Source organism: Drosophila elegans, unplaced genomic scaffold (assembly GCF_018152505.1).
Source record: "Drosophila elegans isolate 14027-0461.03 unplaced genomic scaffold, ASM1815250v1 contig_814, whole genome shotgun sequence".
Classification (NCBI taxonomy): domain Eukaryota; kingdom Metazoa; phylum Arthropoda; class Insecta; order Diptera; family Drosophilidae; genus Drosophila; species Drosophila elegans.
Genome location: NW_024546167.1, coordinates 19,915,198 through 19,939,328, shown reverse-complemented (window position 1 = coordinate 19,939,328; position 24,131 = coordinate 19,915,198). Strand labels below are relative to the sequence as shown.

General features: G+C 35.6%; 2 protein-coding genes across 2 annotated transcripts in view; one reads left to right on the top strand and one right to left on the bottom strand.

The window, feature by feature from the left end:
* LOC108134755 (homeobox protein aristaless) overlaps positions 1–18,298 on the bottom strand; it is a 37,388-nt gene extending 19,090 nt beyond the window's left edge. Inside the window, exons 1-2 of the mRNA XM_017255197.2 lie at positions 17,727–18,298; positions 6,452–6,575 (exon numbers count right to left, since the gene is read on the bottom strand). Coding sequence (XP_017110686.1) covers positions 6,452–6,548 — 97 coding nt within the window. The 5' untranslated portion in view covers positions 6,549–6,575; positions 17,727–18,298. The remainder of the gene's footprint in view (positions 1–6,451; positions 6,576–17,726) is intronic.
* LOC108134756 lies at positions 9,751–10,260 on the top strand. Its single transcript, XM_017255199.2, has 2 exons — positions 9,751–9,895; positions 9,956–10,260. Exons 1-2 carry the CDS (start codon positions 9,829–9,831, stop codon positions 10,228–10,230), a joined length of 342 nt encoding a protein of 113 aa, XP_017110688.1. The 5' UTR covers positions 9,751–9,828; the 3' UTR covers positions 10,231–10,260.
* Positions 18,299–24,131: the final 5,833 nt, after the last annotated feature.

Genomic DNA, 24,131 nt, shown 5'->3' with positions numbered 1-24,131 from the left:
GATTTTAAATAAATAATTAGCTGGCAAATTGCAAAATTTAATTTTAATTTTCTTCTTGCCAAAGCCCAACCAAGCTGCCCATCTCTTTCTTTCTGACCTCTCTCTCTCTTTGTCTTTCTCTATCTGTGTGTGTCAACTTTTTTGGGGGCTCTAATCCGATTAGCTGAAATGTTGTTACTTTGGCATTCATTTTCGCCAAGCCGAAGGTCGTCCCATTTGCACCCCCTTTTCTCAATTCTCTAGGGACTCTCTGTAATGCGCACTAATGTTGTTTGCCATGTTTTTCTCTATGCCAAGTGTCGCTATGCCTGCCATCGATTAATATTTAATTATGAAAATAATTACAAAATGTTTTCGGCTTCTTTCGCCATCAAGCTCTCAGGTAATCCCAAGGATATCCTACTACATACAAATCCTGCTAATGAAGCATCTATTTCGGGCCTAAATCAAGCAATCAAAGTGGTAGGCAGCAAAAGCTAATCAAATAGTCGATGAGTTGAGCTACGGGCACTCAGTATAATTTTTTCCATGTGGCTTGGAACAGTTTAGTTTTCATGGAAGGTGGCAGCGTGAAGAGCCTTAACATTTTTTTTGATTTTGAATTATTATATTATTTTCAACATTAAATTATATTTGTATTTATTATTTATAAAAGGTTAAGAATTTGTAAAATGTGAATTATAAATAATATTGTTTATTATTTTAAGTTTGTCCAAATGAAAAACTTGTTACGAATGTGAAAAAGCCAAATAAATTTGATGATTTTATAAAGAAAGATAGTTTTTTGATATACAGCTATAAAATAAAAATACAAAAATTCAAAAGGCTATATTTTCGGTACGAAAATTTTCGGATTATTACGACGGTCGTACCTTGCTCATTTGCTCATCACCAGAACATCCTGCTGCAGTGCAATTTTCTTGCTAATCAAATTCTTTGCAGCCAATAATTGCCTAAAATGCAAATGGAAAATGCCCCAGGATATGGCCGTAAAATGCTTTGGGCCGAAAAAGAAGACCAGTGCCAGTGGAACACTGACGTTCAAGCGGCTGGCAATTAGCACAATTAGGTTTCGAGTGCAAATCCCAAAGCGCAGCAAAAGCTGCCCAAAAACCGGGAAATAAGAATTTCATGCTGAAAGCTTTGCCCAAAAACCGAGCCAATGAAGTACGATTTCCACCCTACCCATATCCACTATGTCTCCCCATTTTCCAGCTCGAACATGGAACATCAAACGTCATGCGGCAGCAGCAGCACCAGCAACAACAACAACTCAACTAACCGCACTTGTCAGGAAGACAGGATTAACAAATCCTTGTTGGCAAATTGATTCAAAAAGTACGCAAAGGGGCGCAGACAAGCCAGTCAGCCAGTCAGCCAGCCAACCATCTATATCTCTCTGTACATCCCTCTCTGGCACCCAAGCAAGCCGTCTCACTGTGCACTGGAAATAATATTTTCAAGGTTTTATGTTCCATTAAAAAAAATTCCAAAGCTGAAAACTCAAAATTTGTGTCTTAAGTGCACAATTATCCTTTCAAAAACAATGTGAAACATGAATAACATTTTTAAAAAGTTCTATGCATTGTAAATATATTTTTACAAAAATTGCTTTTATCCAATTTATATATTTATATATAAAGATATATATTGTGGGTATATAAGTCATTTTACAAAAAATACAAATATTTAAAATTTTTTTTATTACGATATTTTAATATTAGAATTGAGTAACATTTTTAACAAGTTTTATATTTTGCTATAGTGGTAAGTATTCAATTAAAGTAAATATTTTTAAGTAACTTTTTTTCATCAAATTGTAAAGTGTTTATTTTTAATATAATTTTTCGCGGAAAGAAAACTTTATTTGCAAACTTTTGATTAATATAAGGCAATTTCCTAACACATCGTACTTTTTTTCAGTGCACTGAAGCTGCTCTGCGTCTGCTCGTTAGCTGCGCCGGTAATGGGAGATAATTCAATTTTTAAACATTTGGCATAACAAGCGAAACCATCATTAAGGGATTTTCGGTCTGGGAGCAGTCAAGTCAAGAGTCCTTGCAATCAGCTCGACCCCGCCCACCCAGCTCCGCCCACTCAGCCTTGGTATCCGTATCCGTATTCGCATCCGCAAGATACATGTCTGCAACTTTGTCTGCCATTTCTGTTTCTGTTTCTGTTTCTCTGTATCTGTATCTATGTAGACGTGGCCAAAATCAATTCTCATTCGATTTCAGTTTCGCTTACTTAATCTGAGAGCCAGGAATTAGCATTCATTATAGTTTTTCCCTGGGCTGGCCTAGTTTATATTCGTTTTTCGTTTTTCGAGAAGACGAAAACTCGAAAATTCCCCCTGCATAAGGTCGAATTCCCTTGGAAAGTGTCACCGTCACCAGCTCAATTTCAGTGCTTGAAATTCCGGGCACGCGTTGGCAAAAATTTTAAATTAGTTTAGCAATTGAGAAGCTTTCTTGGGGGTTTGCTGGCTTGCTTGCTTCTTGAGCAGAGTGTCAACGTCAAGGAATCACGAACTGGAATCTCGAAAAAACAGCGAGTAAATTGAATTAGCTATGCAAATGTTCTGGGGATTTTTTTATTTTGATTTGTGAGCCATATTTATTGGTTATGTCATATGAAAAAAAGGAGAGGCACACCCAAGTGGTTTCGTTATTGGAATTTAACTGCATTATGTGCTTTATTATAAATATTATTATGTCTTTATTATGCATCCTAGCACTACAAGTAAAAACTAGTCTTTTTATACCCTTGCAGAGGGTATTATAATTTCAGTCAGAAGTTTGCAACGCAGTGAAGGAGACGTTTCCGACCCTATAAAGTATATATATTCTTGATCAGCATCACTAGTAGAGTCGATCTAGCCATGTCCGTCTGTCCGTCCGTCTGTCCGTCTGTCCGTCCGTCTGTCCGTCCGTTTATATGCAAACTAGTCTCTCAGTTTTAAAGCTATCTGCATGAAACGTTCCCAAAAGTTGTCTTTCTATTGCAGGTAGTATATAAGTCGGAACGAGCCGGATCGGACGACTATAGCATATAGCTCCCATAGGAACAATCGGAAAAATAATTGAAAAAAAATTATAACTTTGCTGTTTTGTAATTTTTTGTTTAGTTCTTCGTCATATAGCAATGGTTAAATAATTCAGAATTATGGTTTAAATTTCATCAAAATCGGACGACTATAGCATATAGCTCCCATAGGAACAAACGGAAAAATAATTGAAAAAAAATTATAACTTTACTGTTTTTTAATTTTTTGTTTTGTTCTTCGACATAAAGCAATGGTTAAATATTTCAGAGTTATGGTTAAAATTTCATCAAAATCGGACGACTATAGCATATAGCTCCCATAGGAACAATCGGAAAAATAATTGAAAAAAAATTATAACTTTGCTGTTTTTTAATTTTTTGTTTAGTTCTTCGACATATAGCAATGGTTAAATATTTCAGAATTATGATTAAAATTTCATCAAAATCGGACGACTATAGCATATAGCTCCCATAGGAACAATCGGAAAAATAATTGAAAAAAATTATAACTTTGCTGTTTTTTAATTTGTTTTTTAGTTCTTCGACATATAGCAATGGTTAAATATTTCAGAATTATGGTTTAAATTTCATCAAAATCGGACGACTATATCATATAGCTCCCATACAAATAATAAAAATATATAAAAGAACAATCAAATAATTAAGCTGCAAATCTTCATAGCTTCAATGTTTTTAAACATATACGCAAGTAAATCATAATTTTAATGTTTTCAAAAATATTTAATTCTTGCGATAGCTGCAAGGGTATATGAACTTCGGCTTGCCGAAGTTTGCTTTCTTTCTTGTTGTTTATAGCTTCTAATTTTATGTAAAATTGTACATATAAAAGCAAACAAAGTTTATAAGCGAACTTTATAAAATAAACCAAATAAACCTATACTCATATTTAATATCTTGAAATTGGGTTAAAAAATAATTTAAAAACAAACAAAGTTAATTAGCGAATTTAAAATAAATAAATACATTTTTTTATGTTTGAAATGCTTTACTTATTTATCTTCTCTTTGATCAAACACCAACTAGATGGTAAATTCTAGTTTAAATATTTTTGTTTGTCCTAAATAATATTTAACTCAAAGTCAATGTTAATTTGAAACCTAGACTCCAAGGATTTATTTGTAAATTGCATTAAAGGCACTTGCTGTCCCCATTTACCTGTCACAAACCAAAAGCGACAGCGCCTTCGCTGACCTTAGACCTTTTGGGCCCAACCCCGTGACCCCTCCTCAACAGGGAACATAAGTTATTGCCTCACTGTCTAACTGTCTGTCATATTGAATCAGTCAGCAGTAAATAGAATTTGCACCTGATTAGGATTACTGAGCATGGGCAAACGTGCCAAGATGTTACGTAATGCGTTCGTAAGTCGCCATATAATCCCATTACGTAGCGCACATTCCCTCGATGGGATGAAAACCCATCGAAAACCAGACCACTAAATGCACTGCAATTTGTGGTAAGCCCTTGACGTTTTTTTTTTTTGGAATACGACTTTTAAATGCGAGTATATGGCGGTGCCTTTTATGGTTAGTGGGTGGGAAAAAATCAATAAACTATTCCGTCGGCGAATTGGCGCTTTGATTTATGATTTTCGATAAATGCCTCGGCACTCAGAGCCTGAATCTGTCGAAATCTGTGGAAATCTGTGGAAATCTGTCGCCGCATTCCGAGAGTGTCGAAGGAAAATTTGCATGCCAAAGCATTAACGCTTTTGCCATTCGATAATTGCATGAAATGAAATCCAAAATTCCCCAATCCCCATTCCCCCCCGCTCGCTTCACTTTTCGACACGTTCACGTTTGCTTGACTTTGCCTTTTGGCCACTCCTTTGCTACGGAATATTCCCCTTTCTGTATGTGAATATCGATTGAGTTGCCCTGCTCTTCGCCTCGTTTTTTTTGTTTATTCAATTATAGTTATATGGCCAAAAGGGGGGCCTTTCTCTTTGGTCCTCCGATTCTGGGTTCTGGAGTGCCAGGCAAAGTTTATTTGGCTTGGAGTGGGATTGCAATCAGAGGGGATGGGCAATAGGAAATCCAATTGCTGCGCTGTGGCTTCTCCTTACACCCAAATTCAACGAAATGCAAATCCTCTGCAGCTCTGGCAGGTCAAAGAATTTTAGAAATTGCAGAATCCCAACTAAAATAAGGCATTTTTAACTACCAAATTTCATAGCTAAATGCAGAGCAGTTTATTAAAAAGATTGTTCAGCAGTGTTTAATGAAGGTATATTTTTTTTCCCCTAAAAAAATTTAAAATAAAATAAAAAACATTGAGGAAACAATAATTACTTTCATCTTAGCCCAAATTTAATTTTTTTCAATTTATTCTTTTTATGCTATAAACTCATAATTTAATGCACAGGACAAGTGTTTTAGAAACAATATTTTTAAGGAACCTTATATTTCTGAATTTATCCCCAAGATTATTCTCTAACCAGTAGTTTTTGGATCCGAATCTCTTCTCATTCCCAATTCGCATAGCACTTACCCTCTGACCGAGTAACAAAACTTTATCGAGGCAAACAGCAAACTCTCGACATGTGCGACCATGAAATCTGATATGCTACAAAGGGAATGGGAAGGAATATAAGTATACCCACCCTGCCTGCAACGTGCTACTAATAGAATAATTCGTTAATGTAACTACAAGATGCAAAGATACGCCGATAGACAATAATCCATTGATGACAGCTAAAGTAACAACAGAAGCAGCGGCGATTATCATTGGCTTTTTATCTAAATTTAATTCGATGCGAACGAGAAGATTGCACTTTTGCCAGTTGAAAATCCATCTGTTCCAGCATTTTCTGCCTGGCTACAAAAACGACTTAATGGAATTAGGGTGGATTGATTGGTTTAAGTGCAAATATGAAATCATACCAGCTGAAATGTTTTAGCAAAAAATGATTTAAAATATTTAAATAATAGCATAGCTTACAAAACTAAAGCTAACATGGGAGGACGTTGTACAATTTAGGTTTTAAGGATAGTTACAAAAAATTATTAGGATTAATAGTTTTATAAAAGGACATTTTTTTGGTTTTTGTTTATAACATTTTTTTTTGGTATTTTTACTATAGTTAAATTCAATTTAAATTGCAGTCGTGTATTTTTAACAACAACATATATTGTATAAACAGATTGAATGGGTTGTAGATAAATAAAATAGTTACTTTTAGGATTTGTATGAATGAAAAAATGTTTAAGGTAGTCAGTCTTCGATGCAAAAGTAAATTCAATTAAAATTGCTGGCGTGTATTTTTATCAATATATATATAAATAAAATATAGTATTTTGGAATTGTAATTTTTAGCTTAAGCAGTTTTGTATATTTTTTCTTTGTAAATATTTTTCTGTTATATTTATTGAAATCATATACTCACATGGATGGGTGGCGGCGAAGGGGTAGTCGAGAGTTGGCAAGCGCGGAGGATGAGGGCCGCAGGGATGCAGGGCTGGAGGACACTGGTAGCAAAACATTCCTCTGCCCGCGGCTGCAGGACCGAGCTGAAATCGAAATCAAAATCAAAATAGGAATAAGGAATCAGAGTTAAGAATTCAGAATCAAAATCAGTGTCAGAATCATCAGCAGTATCAAAAGGGCTTACTCATCGAACGAAATTGAGAAAAAGAATCTTTAAATTGCATGTAATTTTGATAAATTCACTTGCCAATCAACGTGAAACTTGTAATTTAAGTGCACAATTCAATTGGAGACTGAGGGCATTTAGGCATGCGGGTATTTCTGTTCTTCTGCATTCTGCTTTTTGTGGGGCGACTTTGCGTCGCCTTTAATGTTGTCATATGCACCTCAAACTCAATTCGATTCAATTAAAGGCAATTACAGACTTCTGACAAATCATCCATCCACAATCGATTTCATCTGCTTTTGCATCTTCGTTTCTGTTTCAGTTTTAGTTTTCTGTTGCTGCATTGTGTGTCGTCTGCATACAATTAAATTGTCCTCAAACGAATCAATTGATTTAAATTAATTGCATTTGCCGCAAAAGACTCGGCATCGGCATATAACTATGGCCGTAACTGTAACTGGTCTTGATGAACTCACTTCAGTTATGAGTCGATGTTTTGCGTTCTGCTGGCGCCTTTCACAATGCAGTTTGTAGCTTAATTAGTCGAGGAATTTCTCGGGGAGGAAAAAATGCTCTATCTTTGAGATACAAATAGGGTTGGGCGAAGAAGTCGCATTGTCAAGATAGAGATTGTAAGATAGAAAAGATCAGTGAAAGGCGCTGAGAAAGTTCGTATGCCATTTGGCAAATTGAAATTGATATTGGTGGGAAAAAAAAGTCTATGCCAAAGAGGTTGTGCTAAATAAATTTTACTTTTAAATTTTGAATCAGTTCTCTAAAACATGTTCGCCTTCCTTTTTTAGTTATAAGCAATATTCGATATTAAAATGTATTTCTTTATCAATAAGTTATATATATTTAAATATTTAGAGAAGGTTAAATTTCAAAACAGTAGTTTTTTAATAAAAATAATAAATATAATCCACATTCGAGATAAAAATCATATGCAAACTGCGTTCAATATTTCTTTATTCATAAGTGGACACACGCCAATTTCCTGTGTTTGTGCATCTATTTTTCCTCGTTTTTGCCCATCATATTTTCAGTTACATTTCAATTGCAATTAAAATTAATTGTAACTTCTATATGACACATCACCCGCACGCTTACATCCAGAAAAGCCCAGCCAACCAAACCACCAAAAATGTTGTACCATCCGGATTGCAGGTGGTCCTTTGGCTTCCTCTGCACAGACATTTTAATTTATTTGAGTAAATTTGTTAAAAAAGAAATTGTATGAATTTTATTTATGGCTCTCGCCACACGACTGTTGGTAGTTGGTAGCACCCACAATTTATATGGCACCCACACCCACCCAACGCGCAGTGCAACACAAGTGTTAGCATATCATGTTACAGACTATTTCCGCCAAATTTACACACGCAAAATAATTTAACGATCTCAGCGGCAGCGCGTGTCCTGCCTACGCTTTGTATCCTGAATGCACTGAGAAAAACTCAGAGTATAACAAGGAGTTGATACTAAAAATTTGTATAAGAAAATACTAAAAAAAATATGTATGAAAAAAAATATTATTAAAACTCTTTTACTACTTGTAACTACTAATATTAAAATTAATTATTATACTAGAGAAAACAAAAATGTTTTTTAATTTGATTTATTTTAAATACTTTGTTAACTAATTCTTGTGGCATTTGCCTGAAAAAGTTATATTTTATTTTGTCATTTAAAATTTTATTTTGAGTAACAATACTATTTGGAATATAAGCACTAACATTAAATCGCACCTACTTATATTATTATATTTCTTATAATTTTTTTTTTATTTTAATTGATTTTAAGAATTTAAAACAATGTTGAATATTCTTACTTAATAGAGTATTATGTATTTTGGACTTCCTCGGTATTAGCTTGCAAAAATTCTATATAATTTTGGGCTATAATTATTTTAAGAAATTTGTTCAAGTGTTCTTATACAGCCTACTGTTTCCTGGTCGCAGATGTGGCCGTGTTCCCAAAAGTCTCGACCCGACAAGTGGCGCCAATAAATTTCCATTTAGCACGGGAACGAGTCGCTCCACCCGCTCACTCTTCTCACCTGTCCCTTTTTGGCGCCACGCCCCTTTACCGGTCACGCCCCCCGCCCCCTAACCCCTCTCCCGTGGGCCACGGCATTCCATTAGAATTGTGAGAATTTGTAATTTTGCATAATTGTTATATTTGGAGTCCGTCGGCCGCAAAACTCATTTGGCAAATGGAAAATTGCCATTTCGTGTCTAATGTTGCACATGCGACCCGTTGGCAACTGGTCCACAGGACCTGGCTCTAAAGTTTTAGTGCCATCAGAAGAGGGATTTTGGGGCAGTCCGGCCATTGCTGGTGTTGTTAGTGAATTAATTTCCAGTGAATAATTTATGCCGAATTATTTTGGACGTATTAAATAGGCACACAACAGAGGGGCTTTTGCGGTGCTCAGTAGTGGTAGTAGTAGTAGTATTAGTAGAGTACCCCGGATAATACCCCCATATGCTTAACACGGGCGAAACCTTGGGGCGTTACATTTAAATCAAATCAAAATGCTATTTCTGAAATTGATTTTTGAAATTTTAATGTCCCCGGACATGGAGCGGTGCAGATTATGTAACCCTCTCTAATGGAATGTTCGGATGGGCCAAATTAGTTGGCACAACTATGAGACACAAATTGGACAGGGCTTTTACTTTGGCCATGAGTTTGCATTGGGCCAAAAGCTTCTGTTAGAGGATGTTTGGGCAGTGATAATAATTTCAACGAGTAATCAAGGCATTTATTGGCCAAGAAATGCAAGAGAAATATATTTCATCATCAATTTCAATTTCGATTCAACAATATTATTATCGTAGGGCTACAATATGTTTATTTTTTTTTTATTTATTTTATTAAGTTATTTTTTTATTTTTTGCTTAAGTTTTTTGTTCAAAGATTTAGCTTTAATGCTAATATAAACAACTTTTGTACCAATATCAAGACAAGTAATTTATGTGCAAATGGGTTTTAGTAATTTTACGACGAAAATAAATTTAGTTGAACTTAACTTATGTAGATTTTAGCAACAAGTACAGAAGATTCATCGTTATACAGTCAATATTTCATCCAATCCACTTTAGTTGCAATTCTCAGTCGTTGCAAGCCACTTGGAATCGACAGTTTATAGTTCAGCTTAAAAAAAAATGAAGTTCCTGGCCACGTTATCCCTTATTTGTGTTCTAATGGGCCTTGCCCAAGGACAATCCGATAGTGAGTACCATAAAATAATTTAAGTGCATTTCAAACTTATATATATATTTCTTCTCTTAGTAATCTGTTCCTTGGAAGCCTTGCCTGTGGGAACGTGTGTTAACAGGATTGTAGGGTATACCTATTCGAGATTTAGGGATCGGTGCACCAACTATGAAACCAGGGGATGTGAAGTTAGGGGAAATTATTTCGCCAACCGAGATGTTTGTGAAGCCAAATGCAAGCGTCAGCTAACATTTAGAGAAGCCCCATTCTCATTTTTTGTGGAAAGAGCTTTTAACCAGGCTCGCAACATTTTATCAAGAATTTTGAATTTTTCGTTGTTTTCTAATTGATGAATAAAAGCATTTCAGCAAAGAATCTTACTTAAAAATCTTTTAAAAATGGTACGAAAGTCAAACCTTAACAATAATAATAACGTTGTATTTTTATTCATATAATAAGTAAAGTTATATTCTGTCAAAATAAAAAAGAAAACAAAACATAAATAAAAAGTCAAGAAAATGTTAAAGTTTACTATTTAAATGTTTGCTCTTAAAATACTTGTTTTTAATTATTATGTAAGTAAAGGTCTTTGATTCTATAGCTCTTTCTAATTCAAACAAAAATTATATTTTGAATATGTTTTAATGGGTTTAAAATAAGATGTCAAAAGCTAATGTACACAACCATTTAAAAATACAATAATTGCAATTTAAAAACTGAAACTAATTCTGCCTATATTTCTTGGCATCACTTTGACTTAATATTTTTAGTCATTGGCTATCAGCTGAAAGCGACACTTTAACTTTTGAGAAATGAAACTCCTTGCCGCTTTTTCCCTAATATTTATCCTTATTAATATTGTGCTTGCTCAAAAGGATCGTAAGTTTTAAATTAATAAGATAATATGTAATTTGTTTGATACACATTCAGTTCTTTAGCCATTTGTAGCTCTGAGCCAGTTGTCGTTGGAAATTGCAGGGAGACAGTTAAAGGCTACACCTTTATAGCCGGAAGAAATAGATGCAAAAGATTTCTAGTAAAAGCCTGTGTGGTGACTGGAAATTATTTCCGTAGCAGAAATGAGTGTAAGTCAAAATGTCGGTTGACCAATGTTTCTGAAGAAAACGGATTTATAAAGTGCTGGAGACGAATTGTGAGGCAGTTTCAAGATATGATTTCAAGCCTAATAAACTTTGCCAGATTTTAAGACATAAATTGGTCAACCAATAAATTGTATTGGAAACAATCTACAGTGACTGAAAATTATTTTCGTACCAGAAAAAATTTGGATTACTAAAAATTCTTTAAAATTTTCACTTGGCCATTTTCCTACGCCACTTAAATTGCCCATATCTAGGCTGACCCTGCTAATTGTCATCACCTGTGAATTTGCCCACCTGAAGTGGAGTTGGTGTTGCTGTTGCTGCTGCTGCAATTGCAATAGGTGTTGCAAATGTCGCTGACAACCGGCAACTGGCGACGCCAAGCGAAATGCAATTATCCAATTGCACGAAATGCACTTGGCAATGTTTGTGGCCTAGACAATGCAACACAACTCGCTGGTGCAAGTGTGTGTGTGTGTATCTGTGCGAGGGTGTGTGCGTGAGTATCTGTGTGTGGATGGTGAAGCAGCACACGCGAAATTCAATTAAGTGCGCACTAAACAGCGCAACGATTTCGATTTGACTGCACTTCCCAAAACGCCAAGCGAAATCGCTGGGAAAACGCAATGCACACTGTAAAAAATCTTCCATATATTTAAAGATCTTTATATCTTAATCTTTGCCAAGGTATAAAAAAAAGATCTCGAAAATATCAAAAAAATATAAAACGTTAATTATAAAAATTTTAAAAAAGGAACTGAAAACACCAAATAATAAAACAAAATGGCGTAAAAAATTCAAAGAGCATTGCTTGATTTGAAAGTTTAGTTTATCTCAGTGCAGGGAAAATGGATGGAAAATGCTGAATGGAGAGAGGGGCGGGTGGGAAAGGGCTGGCAGATTGGTGGAAATCTGTGTGGTAAGCCTTTGTTGTCCAGTCGGCCCTCGGACATGGGGTTTAATGGGGGGTAATGGAAGCATGCGCTAGTTTCTGCCACGAGCCGTCGCCAAAAACGGGGAAATTCAATCAGAGCGGGAGGATTACGATTTGGAGGGGACTTTAGAAGGGGGAAAACACAGAGCAGAAAACACAGAACACATAAGCGGATGTGGATGTGGATGTGGATGTGGATGTGGATGCAGTGTTCGCAAAATTGCATTAGGTGACGAAGAGAAGTTGGAGGAGTCAGCTTGATGGGTCTGAAAATTGTAGGAAATAGGACTGTTGAACCACTCAATTTAATGGCAATTGAACGCTTTTTCAATCAGTTGAGGGCTTTTATTGAGGAAGAAACACATTCAGCTAATATTAATTAGTTTTGCATTAAAGCTAAACAAATAACTCAATGAAAATGGCAAGTACACAATATTTAAAATAAAAGTCTTCTTCAGAGAATATTAAATTAATTTTAGAAGTTCCCAAAAAAGTTATTTAATAAGTTCAACATAAAAAACAAATTTAAAAAAAATAAGGATCTCCTTTATATAAATTCAAAACATTTAAGTAGTTCCCAGAAAGGTAATTAAATGTATTTAGCCTTAACAAATCAACACATAATTCAAAGAAAACTACACAAAATTAATATTGAAATTTAAAAGTCTCCTTATTAATATAAATTCAAATCATTTTGTAATTACCAAAAATGTTATATAATTAGTTTCGTATTAAAAGATCAACATATATATCTCACGAGAAGGACGAGAAATTTAAAATTTAAAGTCACCTTTATATAATGTCAAAACATTTCAGTAGCTCCCGGAAAAGTTATTTAAAATGCAATCACAGCATATTTTTATTTATTTCCATACTGCCAACCCCCCATCTATTTAATTGTGCCTTGTGAGTGGCTGAAACAAGTACACAAAATAAAATACGAAATTAACTCAAAATTAATTAAAACGCATCAGAACATAATGCAATTTGTTGCAGCGGCAGAAGCGACAACTGCTGACGGCATTATGCAACAGCTGCAGCTATAAAAAGTAATATAAATATAAATTAATAATGTCACGAATGACAACAGCAACAACAACAACAGCGGAGAGACAAAACGAGCAATTGCATTAATTGAGCAAACAACAAAGTGGGAAATGCAATGCGTCTGGACAACAGAAAACATGAATATGGATGAGTCTGAACTGGAAGCCAATGCCAATGCACTTTCCAAGCAACAAATGAATTTTGCTGCACCAGCGAAAAATACAAGAAAAAAAAAATAACGAGCCGCAGGAATTATCAACTGTCGCTTGATTAATTTGAATTAACGAAATTAAAAATGGAAACACAAGTCAATCAGCGAGTGCAACACCCAGAAGCGATGAGTTTCCAGGGGGGCAGAAAGGGGTTAACAGAGACAGAATGTGGTGATAATTTATCTGAACTATACAGCTGGAAAAAATAAAACAAAGCAGCGTTATTACTTAAGATTTTTATTTGATTCTAGAAGTTTGGGATTTTTAAAAGGGGATAAGTATATTAAGCCAGTTTCAACGATTTTAATAGCTTTCCATTTATTATTAACTCTTTAACCCCTTAAAAATATATTTTAAAATAAGGACATGAACTGTCAAACAAAACAATAAATTGCTTATAAAAACAAAAATTATAACGACATTTTTTTATTTATAAAGTTGTATTCAACAATAAAGTAAATTATTGCTAAAAATGTTAGAATGATTCTTTTACAGGAGTAAGCTTAATATAGAAAATAAGTGGATCATTTACTTTTAAGTGTATTAAAATTAAAAAAAGTATTTAAAGCCCAAAATAAATTCTTTTTCCCATACAGCTATCAAAAGTTTGTTTATACAATTATTATTAGTGTTATAAAAAGCAACTTAAGGAATTCAGCAAATATCTTACTCCCAAGCTTACCAGTAAGACTATATTTAAGCAAACATATTTCCACTCCATTTCTTTTCTTTTAAAATTTTCATAAATTAATTCAGATTAGAAATTTTATCAGAAGTCTGAGGACTTTAGCAGATCATTTTTTTAAGAGCTTGGGAGTAAGCTGGTAATTAAACAAATTGAAGCACACCTTTTCCTTAGTTTCTTTTAATTAATTCCAGATTTTTTGCAACCTCTTGAACTTCAGACAGACATTTCTTTTATTTTCCAAGCTCTTTTTCTGAATTTCTGCAGCCTTTTGAAGGTCAGACTGACCACTGACGACCTCCTTTCGTTCAGGGGCAGCTGGACTAATGGACTTATCGCTCGCTTGAATCTCGGTTCGCAAAATCGCGACTAAACGAGACGGATTCACTTGTGTTCGGAAACAAGAGTGCAGTGCCAGCTGGAAAGTGGCATAATTCGCTTGCAGTCTGGCACTGCTTCCATTTATAGTCCGGTATATATGGCATACGGTTCGTATCCATGGGTATATCCACGTGCGCATCCCTGCTCCAAAACCCCGTCCCGCTGGCATTAGAGCCACTTAAACGCATTTGCGAAATTGCCTACCGCCCACCCACACACTCGTTTTGCAGCTCTAGTTTTCCTAGTTTTCCTAGTTTTCTTTCGTGTTTGCCCCAAACTGCTAGCGCGATAATTTCCCACTGAGGTGAGATGATATGGAAATGGATGATATGGGGGGCGGTGCAGGAGGTGGTTGGCAGGAAAACACTCGACCAGCGATGAGGTTATCACTTTTGCCACCGAAGTAAAGTGCATCCGTTTTTAGAACTGTCCGTCCGTTCGTCTGTCCGTCCGTTTGTCCGTCCGGCATAATCAAACTAAACTGGCGCAGTCTGCCACTGATGATCCAACTTAGAGTGGGCTTTGATATGAGCACGTTGGAAACAGTGAAGCCTCGTTAGCAAATAATTAAAGCAAAGGATTTTACAAAATAAATTCACAAGGAAAAACAAAAAAGTTCAATGTTTTAACATTATTTCAACGACTTCCATTATTTTGTAAATCCAAAAAGTATTAATTTAAAATACCCAATACCCAAAAAAAAAAAATATATTTTTTTATATATTATATATTAATTAATAAGCAAATATTATTGATTAGTCATCTTCTGGAATTAAAAAAGAATGAATAATTAGAAATCCTTTAAATGGTATACCCACTGTCTAGTCAAACCATTTGCATATGCCCCCATCTAAGTATCCCTGTTGATTGCAGTTTTGGTTGAGCATTTTCTATTTGTATTATTTCTTTCTTTTTTGCTGCTTTCAGTGCTTTTGTTTTTGTCTCGCGGCGCATTAAGCGAATTTGCGAGGTTCGAATTTGATTGTGTCAATTGGCTCGCGCCTAGAATCAGAGAATCAGAGCCTCAGTGTAAATCAGACCGAAATGATGCCGTGCATTTGGCTGGACAGCCACCCACAGCCCACCAACGTACAACAAATCAGCGAATGGAAGCTGCACTGCAAAAATATTCGCAAATTGAATTAGCAGCCCATGCAACTGCACCCCCGCCAGTTTTTTCGTGTCCAAGTGTCGCCAATTTATCCAAAAACTCGAAAGCTAACCCTTCAATTTGTGTGGATATATATGCCACATATAGTATATATACCATATATATGTTGTATATTTATGTCGTCATCTTCGGGGCGCCCGCATGGGGAGGAAAATCTGTTGATCACCCCTACAGACTTTGTTTTGTTGTTTTATAAATATTTTGATTGAATTTTCTGTTTAATTAAAGCAAATTGTTTTGTGCATTTGTTTTGGGAAAAATGGGGGACGGGAGGTGTTGCTTTCATATATTGAGCTTTACGGGGGGTCTTCAAGTGATTGAGAAATCAGAAAGGGAACAAGTTAAGTGGGCTTACAATTCTTAATAGAAACGATCCAACAAATTTATTGATTATTAATTTAACACTGATTTCAGAATAAATATTTTTAATCAAATCAATGTGTAATAATATTTAAACTATAAATAAATATTTATTTATATTTCAAGTCTTACTTTGACATCAAGTTCGGATTTATAAAACATTTTAAACCAATTTGGTCTACAGAAATATAAAGCCTATCTATCTCATATTTTACCTTTCATCATTTGAAAGTTGTGAGCTGATGAATTTCAAAACATACTTTGATATCAAATTATGTATTTAAATGTTTCAAGTCTTGCTTTGATACAAAAATGTTCGCAATCCATCTTGTCTTACAGAAATTCAAAACATATCTCATATTTTACTTTAAGTAACTTGCAAATTAAATACAAATATATTTCCAGTCATAATTAGATTTTAAGTTATGCTGTTTCAATAAATTGCTAGGTCTACAAAACACGAACAAGAAATTTAAATTCAATTATTATTTAATATACATATATGGATGCATCATTGCAAACATATATATCCTCCATAATATTAAATTATTTTATTAACAAATTGTCCAAGGGTTTCTAGTTCTGACAACTGTCTTATTTGCATATTGAATGCCCCTATATATTGGTGAGGCACCCAAACTATCCATCAATTTGGCCCATTTACCAATTCGATGTTCAATTCAATCAAGCAATCAATAAACATGGCCGAACTAACCTCCTTCGAACTAACGTTCTCTATGATAATTCCATTTGCTAATTTAAATATGCCAAATTGTATTTTATTTGTATGCGGTCCTATGGCACAGCCCCATTTTAACCCCCTTTCCCCCACCCTTATTTTTTAAGCCCCAACCCCCCCATTTTAAACTACACCCACCATCCATGACTCCCTAATTGAGTTGAACGAATCGAACAAAACTTGGCGACGAATGGAAAAATCGTTCGTCAACTCCAATTGACTCCACTGTGTGTGTGCCCCTTTTAGACCCCGCCCCTGCCATCCACCCACTGCCCCTTTCGTGGGCGTGGCATCCAGAGGAGCGTTGAACGTTTGCATGGCTGCCAATTAATTTGCGGTTGATCAATTTAATTTGAAACTTCGTTTTCCTCCCTCCCCCCGACTTTTTTCCATGTCCACTCTTTTGCGAATTATTTGCCATTGATTTTGGACCCTTGTTCCATCTCTTTTCCACACCCATGAGTTGTCTCCTCTTTTTTTTTTTGCTCTCTTAATTATCATCAATTATTCAAACTGCATTTGCGGAGTGATCAACTTTTGGTCTGTCTTCAATTAAGCAGCGCAATTCTCCAGCGAGGCCATATCCTTTGGAATCCTTGTTGCGGAATCCTTTATGCATACACCAATTTTGGTTTTAATTCTTTTTTCGCCTCCAATCCTTGTTTTTTGTTTTTCATATCACGAGTTTTCAAGTGTTCACGAGTTTTGTGCGATTTCTCACAGGAAAGGAGTTGGTAAAAACACTTTTGCCAGACACTTCAGCACTCGCACACACAAAAACTCAAAAACTCGGGACTCAGGACACTTGAAAGTCGGGATTTTTATCAGATTGGAACTCATTAGGCAAGTTCCTTAATGCAAATTAAAAGCGTCTAAATAAATTATAAGCAGAATGGGCTGCCACTTCAATGGGAATTTAAAGATTGTCTGTCTAGAATGAAGTCTGGTTGGCAAAGAATTCAATTACTCCATTTCTTATCCTCATTCATAAATCAGTTTACCTACTTCTTCAATAATAGGTTTTTCTCCTTCAATTTTCACATCATTACACAGGCTTAAAGCTTAATTAATTTGAGATTCCTTTACTCGAATATAGTATTGTATTAAAATATTAAAAAAAACTCTGCTTATAAAATTGTATCCTGTATTGTATTTATTTATTGAAAAACTTATTCATATCCTAATAAAGATCATAATCCTTAGGCTCAACTCACCTTATTACCGTCCGTGAAAATTTTGACAGCAATACTTCAAGCGTGTCACAGAAGAAAATTCTTTGCCGCTTTTGTTTTTATTAGCTTTTTGGCTCTGAGTTCTGTTTGAGTTTAACTTTTCAGCAATTTTCACAGCACGAACTCACGTAAGACAAAGGTGCGAGAAAGTTTTCTCAAGCGTCTAAACACTTTGCAGGAAGTTGGCCAAAAGTTGTTAACAAGGATGTGAAGGAATCGCGAAGGATGTTGGGGAAAGTTTAAGATTCCAGTGCAAATTACACACTCAATCTGTGAGGTAACAGACCGAAAAAAGGAGTTCGTTTTGGGTTAAAATCACACACACAAGTGGGATTTTCACTGAAGGATCTGCAATTGGTTAACCCTTAAAGGATCTGCAAGTTATTTTTGGGGTCTAAAATAGTTTTTTTTAGCAGCACCGTTATGCCGACGGAAGGTTTCCTTCAAAGTTATCAATATTTTCGTTTTATCCAGTTGGGTATTACGTATTTTCGTTTGGGATTTACTATATAGTATGGTATATATATCGGGTGGATGGTGTTGAACCGACCGCGTGAAACGTCAGAATGCGAATGATCTAACGGGGCTTTTCGCAGTCGCAACGTCGACAGCGCAGTTGAGACGGGCAGCGCTGTTGGCGGCAAATTAGATCTGCGCCGGCAGAAAGATGGCTGCGGGTCGGAAAGAGAAGGAGGTATATGGAGAGAAAATGGAAGAGGGAGAGTGAGAGCGAGAGTGAGAGGTAGAGTGTGTGAGGGGGGTGGGATTTGTTATTGCCCCTAAGCGCCGCCTTTGCCATTTCCCGTTATTTTTGCTGGCGCAGGCGCAGCGCAGTCAGCAAACCAAGGCACAGTTATCCCGAGACATATACCCATCTCGCTCGGTCACCCCAACACCCCAACAACCCAGCACCCCCCCACCAACCCTCTCGCTCGCACTTTCTCTGTATGTAAGACAATTTTCTCGCGCATTTTCATTGTGGAAATTGAATTTTCGGCATGGAGAGCTGCAAAAACAACTCTCGTGTTCCTAATATCCCTATCTACTCTTATCCCTATCTACTTTATTTTATTACACTTTATTTAGGAGACAAGCGAGAGGGAGAGAGGTAGTGAGAGAGAGACGGGACTAACCCCAAGGGGGAAAGAGAGCGCAAACAACTGAGGCAGCCTTAAATTGGATTTTCATCGTTAAGTGTGGTGAATGTGTGGGGGCAAAAAGAAAGTGGGGGTAAGAAAATGGGGAGGGGGAGCGGGTGCTTCCAGGAAGAAGAAGACGAAGCTTTTGTGCTTTGGGTGTTCTTCAAGGAAGAGGAAGAGGAAAGGAAACTACAGCAACAACAACAACAAGAATTGCAGTAACAATAAGAAAACGATTACTCACCGTTGGTATTTATTTGGCATATCATTTTTTACACCCCTCCTTTTTGGCTCACTTGACAACTCAATTTATTTAGATTAATTTCTCATCTTGCCGGGCAAAAAAATAAATAACTAAGTGAATTTCAGTTAATTTATTATGGGGCATTATTGTTGCGGCTCACCCCCTAACAAAAAAACACCCCGTATCATCGCAATTCCCAATCCCAGTGACGCCATCTTGGATCCCATTTATTATTGTTTGCCTGAATGGGCTCCTCCGCCCACGCCCCTAGACCTCAAGGCGCTCCCCCCTTCGCCCCTTTTCATCCTCGGCTCGTTGGCCACAATTACGAAATGAATTCGTTGCCCCCCGCAGTCCCTATTTTGCCTTTTTGTGCACTGAAATAAAAGACGTCGGGTAGGTCATGAATTCAATTCTAATTTAAATATTTGTTGACTTTGTAAATCCTTAGCTGATGATCAGAACAACATATTTGAATATCTTATTATAAAGTAAAAATAATTTGATTGATTGATTTCGAGATAGCTTATATAATTGAAATCATAATTTGTATTTCGTATTATCAGGTTTTAGGGTAGTTCAGTTATAAATAATAAATACGAAATAAAAAGGGATGCTTAAAATTACTCAATAAATATTATTAACAAAAGTGGTCTTGTAATTTAGGCAATGAATAGATACGCCAGATTTTAAGATGGTTAATTTTAAAATGTTATAATTATGAAAATATTGTTAAATTTAAAAATAAGGAATACAAAGTGATGCTAAAAATACTAATATTATATATAAAGTGACTAAATTACATTCACTTTACCCTGCTGAATTATGAATTATTTTACATTTGCTTTATTTTGCTAATTAAATGATTGCTCTTAGAAATTAAACAAACTTAGTTCAGTATTGAAAATTGTTTTTGTTAATTTAAGAATGATTGTTTTAAGTGTTCCTATCCACTCCTCCTAGATTTGGCATTTTGGGCGTGCTGGATAACTATTCAGTTTCTTCCGGCTCTCCCTACGTTCTTTTCCCAGGACTCTTTTCTTTTGGGGAAAGCCTGTCAGGGCCGCAATTTGGCGCCCTGATTTATGACTTTGTCTATTGTTAGCTCACCTCCTCAGCCACCCACAAGCGCCACCCACTTCATTCCGCCATCATTAGTTTGTGTTTTAGTTTCATTTCCAATCCGAATTTCATTTCATTTTGCGCTTAAATTTTGTTTTGTCCTCTTTGATTGTGTTTATTTTGCACTCCCTCCTCATTTTTCGGGGGCTTTTCTTGGTTGGTTCGTTTTAGTGGAATTACTTGCTCCATAAAAGATGAGTCTGGGATTCGTTTTTGGACGCCAGGGAGAAGGCGTGGCACTGCGCCACCAACGCCTTTTCTTTTGGCAGGTGAGGGCCTGCGATTCGGCGAAGAAAATAGATTTTTTTCCCAACCACTTCTCACGTTGCATTTTTCACTTTGGGTGGTAGTTTTTTCCACATTTATTTACTTGGCTATCGGTCAGCTATCAGTTATGCGAATAAATGCTTTAACTAAATTGGTTGATTGGTTTATTTATCGTTACTTAAAGTATTTAGTTTTAAATAACATTATTGGTGCCACAACATCATTTCAATTAACCTTTGAATTCAAAAGCTGTGTGGGTGAAAAGGTTTTTTGATATTTTTTCAGCGTGTCTTTTTTGTATTAGCTATTATTTCGTTTATTAAAAAAGTGTATTTATAAAATTTAATTACAAAAGTAACATGTATATTAGCTTAACAAAATAATTATAACAATTTCAACACTTAGCGGAAAACATGATTTTGGAAAAATTACTTGGTAGGAAAATGTTTATTAACTACCTAAGCTAATGATCAGCTCCAGCTTTCTTTCTTTTCTATGAAATTTCTTCATTTTCTACTATAGTACTTATTTATTATCCCTTTTCCACCATTTTCCTGGTGCCTGGCAGTTCCTGGGTGAAATTTATGTAATTTATATGGGCACTTGACTGTCTAAATTGCCGGCAGAACTGGGCCCCACCACTGAAGAAAAAAAAACCCCCTGAATAATACCGCTTTTCCACCCATTTTAGCCCACCATCCCCCTCCTTCCACTCGTTTTTCCCACCGAGCACGCTTTTCTGCCACTTTTTATATCATCTACTTAGCCTTAATGGCAAATAATTAATTTTCAGCTTCCGCGAAGTCAGTTCTAGCCTGCCACGCCCACTGCCGCCCACCGCCCAACGCCCACGTAGTAAATGGCCGCATGGAACTGCAATTTCGCCCCCGTTTTCAAGCCCCTGAAACGACCATTTTCAATTTACAAATTGCTTATTTTTCGAAAACCAAATTGCGAGTGCCTCGGACTTTTGCCAGGAGTGAAAACCCTTAGCTGTAACCGGATCCGGATCCGGATCCTGATCCAGAAGCAGCAAGTTATTGCATTTTACGTGCGGCCAGTTGGGTGGCCAAAAATGGGAGGTGGGAAATTGGTGGAGGGGAAAATGTGCAGCGGCGAAGGCTTCTCAATTACGTTTATAAATTTTCCAAGCCAAAATGGCGCAGCCTCCGAAAATGAATAGCCTTCTGAAAGCGCGAAATGGGGAGACGAGCTGGAAGGCATCAGGGGCGTAAAAAGGGTTTTTTTTTGGGGCGTTACATTCATTAGATTATAAAATTAATTAATAAATAGTAAGGATATTAACATTGATTGAAATGGATTTGATTCTAGTCGGTTTTTTCATAAAGAAAAATAATTTAAAAAATTACCTTTCAAAACAGATCCCAAGATTAATTTAGAAATACTAAAGATATTAACCAACCTAAAATTACATTTAGTTAAAAAAGGTTACTAGGAAAATTAAATGTATTTAAAGATATAATTGTAACAAAAAAATAAATAAATCTTTAGTTACCACTTATTAAATAACTTTTTTTTTTAAGATTTAAAATTTTTCTAAAATCCCTTTCTTATTTTTAATACGCCTTTGGCATCACAAGAACACTAGTCTCTCGAGAAACCCCACCAAAAAATCAACCGAACTCTACCCTTTCCGTTGACCGAAATTTTATTAACTTCTTTTCGGCCAAATTGCATTGCGGTTTATTTGAAGGCCACTTCTCGTTCTCAAAAACCATCCCCTAACCACTTAGTCCTCAACCTCCCGACCCCTTCATCACCTAACTCCCGAAAACGATTCCCGTTTATTTATGATGCGACATTTCAACTCGCATTCGTAGGCATAAAAAGAGCCCCGACAATTTATTGCCGCCATCAAAAATTATTTTGGGCACCTAAGAAAATAATCATAATATTGTAAATTTTAATATCTTATTTTATTTTAAAAATAGTGCCTTTATACCTTGCAATTGATAAAAAATTCAGTTGATTTAGCTAAAAATTATTGTACATATTATTTTTAATGATGTTGAGTCTTTTCAATGGCGATATATTGTATTAACAATAATTTCTGCATGTACTAAATTTTAATTTTTAAATAAAAAACAATGTTAAACTTATCACATTGTTTAACATACTATTGGTTGTTTTTCTCCAGTGTACATTTATTTGGTCTGACCAATGGAGTGGGAAAAAGGCTGGAGCCACGCCCACCGCCTTACCAAATGGCCAAGACTCCATCGTTGCCCTTTTCGGTTTTATGGCCTACGCATCATTTGGCTAAAAGAAGAAACAGCTAAAACCGAGCTCCAGGAGAATCCATTTAGTGGATGTCTTAGGCTACAATTTGGGAATAAAAATGGGGAATGGTAATCGTTCTATGAAATGCCTAAATAAAATAAATGGCTAAACAGAATTAGAGTGAAAGGAGCTGCGACCCAGAAGGACATGGAATGAAGCCTATTGAAAGTTATTTTTTCGGAAATGCAGAAGGACAAGTGGATGTGTGTGGTATCGCATTTATGATATTTTATTTATAATACGGCTGTAGATAAGTGGCGAATTTCGTATTTACGACTGGTATTATTTGTATTTGTTTTTATTACTTCTCCTTGCCAAAGATATATTAGTCGCATCATGTTATTGATAAGGTCATTGAAATGAATAGAATACCCTTTTTATACTTATCGGTTTTTGTCCTAAATTCTTTATAAATTTGCCTATTAAAAATTGAGCAGGATTTTGGAAGTATATCTATCTGAAATCTTTGGTCACTAAAAAAAATATCAGTTGTGTGTTAAATAAAGGGATCTTATAAAATAATATAACATTTCCAAAAATCCATTTGATATCTTGAAAAGAACATAGTACCTTTAATAAATTAATTTGCAATAAAGATGGTATTTATCTTCTCGAATTTCCAATCTGAAAAAATTGTATAAGTAAATTTAATTTATTTGAAACAATTTTTGAATAAAATAGATCCTTGATAGTTCCGTATAAATTGCTATTAATCATCATTTTCTCTCCCATTCTGCAGATTTTTCTGTCTCCTTTCCCCGCAGAAGCCAACGAAATCAATTAAAAGCGCAATTAATTTGTTTGACAGCTGAAGAAAACAGACGCCAAGCTTTTGGCTTAATGTCGAGTGGGTGTGTAAAGGGGGGAGGTGAAATGAAGTGGGTGGCGGAGAAAGGTGAAGTCTGACTTTTTTATTCTCTCGTTCGTCTGACTCTGTCGGAATAATAAAAGTAATTTAATTTTAATGAAATTGTTAATACGAAAACAATTTCATTTTGCAAAAAGTTTTGCCTGGGAGAGAGGGAGTGAGAGAGTCAAATTGCTCGTGACAATGAGCGAAAGAGAAAACAACAAACAAACAAATAAGCAGGAGTGTGGGTAAAAGAGAAAGCCAAACCAGCAAAAACAAGAGAAAAGCAAAAACAGAAATGCCGTCGCAAAGCCAAAAAAGAAAAGCACTCCACCAGAGAAAGAGACAGAGAGAAGGAAAAGGCAGAAAGGGGAATGCGAGAAATGAAATGCTGATGCGAAGATTTAATAAATGAAATTGGTGTGTGATTAAAAACACAAAAACCAAACGAAATCCATCTAATC